The 5,432-nt window shown below is 44.7% G+C and overlaps 1 protein-coding gene across 1 annotated transcript; it reads left to right on the forward strand.

The window, feature by feature from the left end:
* The first annotated feature begins 2,957 nt into the window (after positions 1-2,957).
* LOC126199514 (cerebellar degeneration-related antigen 1-like) lies at positions 2,958-3,392 on the forward strand. The gene has a single exon (XM_049936437.1). It carries the CDS (start codon positions 2,958-2,960, stop codon positions 3,390-3,392), a length of 435 nt encoding a protein of 144 aa, XP_049792394.1.
* The last annotated feature ends 2,040 nt before the right edge of the window (positions 3,393-5,432 follow it).

A 5,432-nucleotide genomic window follows, 5' to 3' on the forward strand; every position in this document is an offset into this window, starting at 1 on the left:
AGTATAAAGATATCTAGTAACAAATCGATACATCGAAAGAAGTTGATCTCTCGAAAGATCGTTATCTAAAAGAAATCGGTCTCTCGAGAAATAATGATTTCTAGGAAAATGTCGAACAGCTGAAACTATCGATCTATCGAATAGCATAGATCTCCCTAAAAATATCGGTACCTAGATAATTGACGGTACCTCGATAATTATCGGTAAATCGATAAGTACTGATATCTCTATAAATATCGGTATCTCTAAAAATATTGATTTCCCGAAAAGTACCAACATCTGGAATGGCATCGACCTCTGGGAAGACAACGACCTCTACAAAGGCATCAACATCCCGAAAGGTATCGATGTCACAAAACTATCAAATTACTCGCCTTCCCTTGTAAAGTTTACATTTATTAGCTGGAAATTTGTGTAACGTACTAAAGACTCCAGTTTCTTCATTTGGTAGAAATTGAAGGTATTAAGTTAATGTAATCGACAAGTAATGCAGGTCATGTTATAGTTATCGAAACTTCAATTACTAACTGCTTGAAGTGCCTTTCAGTTTACATAGGATGGTTCAAATTGCTCTGAGCACTATAGGACTTAAGATCTGAGGCCATCAGTCGCCTAGAACTTAGAACTACCTGAAACCTAACTAATCTAAGGACATCACACACATCCATGCCCGAGGCAGGATTTCAACCTTTGACCGTAAAAGTCGCGCGATTCCAGACTGAAGCGCGTAGAACCGCTCGGTCACTTCGGCCGGCTGACCGAGGACCTTAAGATTGTGTACTACAGTAGGTGTAGCAACCACATTACACGAGAAAACTCGAGAAGTATTTATTTGTGCTAAAAACGCGAGAGTATCTTCAGTGTTTGTCATTTGTTTTCGCACTAACGAAATGCCAGAACATCACATTGCTAGCCTTTCTCTTATGTAAGCTAACTTTTATTGGCTGGAACTAATATCGTGCTCTCGAAAAATATCAACCACCTTGAAAATATAGACCGAACGATAAGTATCTACCCATCGAGAAATATCGATACATCAACATGCATCTACCACGTGAAAAATGTTGTGCTCCTGAACAACACCTACCTGTAGAAAAAATCGACGTCTGGAGAAATATCGATCTCTCAAAAATATCTATTTCTCGAAGGATATCGATCAGTTGGTATATATCATTCTCCCGAAAATAAGTATAGCCTGAAGAATATCTATCTATCGAACAGGATAATCTCGCGGAGGCTATCGATCCACTGAATACCGATTTTTACAGAAATATCGAGTTCTTGAAGAATATCCATCTCCCGAAAAATATTGAATCTTCGAAAACCATCATCTTTCGAATATTTCTGATCTGTCAAATTGACTTATCGAATTTTGTTGATCTCTTAGAAAATGACAATCTATCGTAAAATGTCATCTCTGGAAAACGTCGAACAGTCGGAAAGCGTCGACTTTTCGAAAAGCGTCGACCTCTCAAAGTGTCGACATCAGAAAAGAGTCGTACGTGGAAAAGCGTCCACCAGTCGAAAAACGTCGCCCCTCGATAGACGTCAGCCTCTCGAAGGACATCGGTCTCTCGAAAGACATCGGTCTCACGAACGATAAATGTCTCTCTAACGATAAATGTATCTAAAACGATAAATATCCCACGAGCGCAAAATGTCTCTAACGACAATTGTCTCTCGAACGATAAATGTCTTTCGAATGATAAATGTCAATGGAAAACATCAATGTCTCGAAATATATCGATCACTCGAAAGATACGGACATTCGAAAGATATCCAGGTCTCGGAAGACGTCGACCTCTCGGAAGACGTGGACTTCTCGGAAGACGTCGACCACTCGGAAGAAGTGGACCTCTTAGAGGGCAACGACCTAACGGACGATCTCTACCTCTCTGAAGACGTCGACCTCTCGGAAGTCTTCGACGTCCCGGAACATGTCGACCGCCCAGAAGATGTCGACCACTTGTGTGACATCGTCCTCTGGGAAGACGTAGACCTCTGGGAAGACGTCGACCTCTGGGAAGACGTCGACATCTGGGAAGACGTCGACCACTGGGAAGACGTCGACCTCTGGAGAGACGTCGAACTCTGGAGAGACGTCGTACTCTGGGGAGACGTCGGCCTCTGGAGAGACGTCGGCCTGTGGGGAGACGTCGGCCTGTGCGGAGACATCGGCCTCTGGGGAGACGTCGGCCTCTGGGAAACCGCCGACCTCTGGGAAGACGTCGAGCACTGTGAAGACGTCAACCTCTGTGAAGACGTAGACCTCTGGGAAGATGTAGAACTCTGGGAAGACGTCGACGTCTGGGAAGACGTCGACCCCTGGGGAGACGTCGACCTCTGGGGAGACGTCAACCTCTGGGGAGACGTCAACCTGTTGGGAGACGTCGACCTGTTGGGAGAGGTCGACCTCTGCGGATACGTCGACCTCTGAGGAGTCGTCGATCTCTCGGGGGCCATCGACCTCTGGTGAGACGTCGACCTCGGAGGAGACGTCGACCTCTGGGGAGACGTCGACCTCTGTGGAAACGTCGACATCTGGGGAGACGTCGATCTCTGGGGAGACGTCAAACTCTGGGGAGACGTCGACTTCTGGGGAGACGTCGTCCTCTGGGAAGACGTCGACCTATGGGAAGACGTTGACCTAATGGAAGACGTCGATCTCTAGGAAGACGTCGGTCTCCCAGAAGTCGTCGATCTCTAGGAAGACGGCGACCTCTCAGAAGACGTGGACATCTAGGAAGACGTCGACCTCTGAGAAGACATCGACATCTAGGAAGATGTCGACCTCTCGGAATATGTCGAACTCTTGGTAGATGCCTGCCTCCCAGCATTCGACTTATCGGAAGACGTCGACCTCTCGAAATATATCCACCTGTCGGGCGTCGACTCTCGGAAGACGTCGACTCTCAGGAGAAGTCGTCCTATTAGTTTACGTAGACCTTTCGGAAGACATGTACCTCTCGGAAGGCGTCTACCTCTCGGAAGACGTAGCCTCTCGGAAGACGTCGCCTCTTGGAAGATGTCGCCTCTCGGAAGACGTCGCCTCTCGGAAGACGTCGCCTCTCGGAAGACGTCGCCTCTCGGAAGACGTCGCCTCTCGGAAGACGTCGCCTCTCAGAAGACATCGCCTCTCAGAAGACGTCGCCTCTCGGAAGACGTCGCCTCTCGGTAGACGTCGCCTCTCGGAAGACGTCGACCTCCATGAAGACGTCGACCTCCCAGAAGACGTCGACCTCCCAGATAACTTCGACCTCCCAGAAGACGTCGACTTCCCAGAAGACGTCGACCTCTCAGGAGATGCCGACCTCTCGGGAGATGCCGACCTACCAGAAGATGTCGACCTATCAGAAGATGCCCATCTCTTGGAAGATGCCGACCTCCCGTAAGATATGACATATCGGAAAGCGTCGACATCTCGAAAGATTTCGTCATCCTGAAAGATATCGACATCCCGAAAGATAACGTCATCTCTAAAAAATATCGTCATTACGAAAAATAACGTAATACCGAAAAATATCGACATTTCGGAAAGTGTTGTTCTCTCGCAAAGCGATCTCTTGAATAACACTGATACCTAGAGAGGTAAGAATTCCGAAAGATATCGATGCTTGCAAAAAGTAATGACTCATCGGAAATATCGATCTCTAAAAATAAATATTACTCGTAATGTATCGTTATCCCAATGAACATCGTTATCCCGGAAAGCGTCGTTGCGACGGTAAAAATCGAAATCTTCAAATGCGTCCATAACTCGAAACGTATCGATATCACGAAAATTAACGAAACCTCCAATATGATCGGTATCACAAAAAGCATCAAATACTCGAAAAGGATCATATCTCGAGAAGTGACGATACTTTGAAGATGATCGATTACACGAAAATGATTAATAGCTCGAAAAGGGTCGATGTCTCTAATAGGATTGGTGTGTCTAAAGTATCTAGCTCTGGAAAAGTATCTATCTCTTGAGTAAATCCGAGCTCTCGAATATTATCGATTCCATGTAAAGCAACAATCTGCCAAAGAAATCGACATCCTTAAAAATGTAGACATATGAAATTTATCGACGTCTCAATAACGATCTGTCTCTAGAATGGTGACGACCTCTTAAAAAATGACGGCTCTCGAAAATGACGGCCTCTCGAAAAAATGGCGACCTCTCGCAAAAATAGCGACCTCTCGTAAAAATGAAGACCTCTCGAAAAAATGACGACCTCTCGAAAAAATGACGATCTGACCTCCCGAAACGATCGACGACCTGACTTCTGAAAAGGACGACGACCTGACCTACCGGAAAGGACGACGACCTGACCTCCCGAAAAGGACGACGACCTGACCTCCCGAAAAGGACGACGACCTGACCTCGCGAAAAGACGACGACCTGACCTGCCTAAAAAATGACGACCTCACGAAAAAATGACAATCAATATCGGAAATTTCGTTCTCTCAAGAAATGTCGATCTTTATAAAAATGTCGAACTTTATAAAAATGTCGATCTTTATAAAAATGTCTAGCTTAATAAAAATGTAGAGCTTAATAAAAATGTAGAGCTTAATAAAAATGTCTATCTCTATTAAAAAATGTCGATCGCTATAAGTAACGTCGATCTCTATAAAAAGTACCGATTTCTGCAAGAAATTGTCGATTTCTATAAAAAAATATCGATCTCTATAAATTAATGCCGATCTCTATAAAAAAAAGATCGATCTCTATAAAAAAATGTCGAACTCTATAAAAAATGTCGATCTCTATAAGAAAATGTCGATCTCTGTAAGACAATGTCGATCTCTATAGTAAAATGTCGGTCTCTATAAAAAAAATTTCGGTCTCTATAAAAAAAATTTCGGTCTCTATAAAAAAATTTCGGTCTCTATAAATAAAATACCCGTGGTCTAGGGGTAGCGTCTTTGATTCATAATCAAAACGTCTGCGGTCCCGGGTTCGATCCCCGCCACTTCCTAAATTTCTATAAATAATCAGCATTGACGGCCGAAGATTTCCGGCATAAGAAGGCAGCCTCATTCTGCCAACGGCCTTGTCAAAGAGGGCGGAGGAGTGGATAGAGGTTCAGGGACTCTCTTGTCCTAGGAGTGGGAAATTGCCCCTAAAGGCGGAAGAATCAGCAACGATCAACGACATCAGGATGCAGAATGCAATAGAAACCACTGCTTTAAAGACACGTAACTTGTATCCACAGTACATGTAGCCTGTAATTGAAGAAGTGTCATGATGATCTCTCCATTGGCAAAAGATTCCAGAATAGTCCACCATTCGTATCTCCGGGAGGGGACTGCCAAGGGGGAGGTTACCATGAGAAAAAGATTGAATAATCTACGAAAGGATAACGTTCTACGATTCGGGGCGTGGAATGTCAGAAACTTGAACGTGGTAGGGAAACTAGAAAATCTGAAAAGGGAAATGCAAA

The sequence above is a fragment of the Schistocerca nitens genome, chromosome 8, assembly GCF_023898315.1.
Source record: "Schistocerca nitens isolate TAMUIC-IGC-003100 chromosome 8, iqSchNite1.1, whole genome shotgun sequence".
NCBI classification, from domain to species: domain Eukaryota; kingdom Metazoa; phylum Arthropoda; class Insecta; order Orthoptera; family Acrididae; genus Schistocerca; species Schistocerca nitens.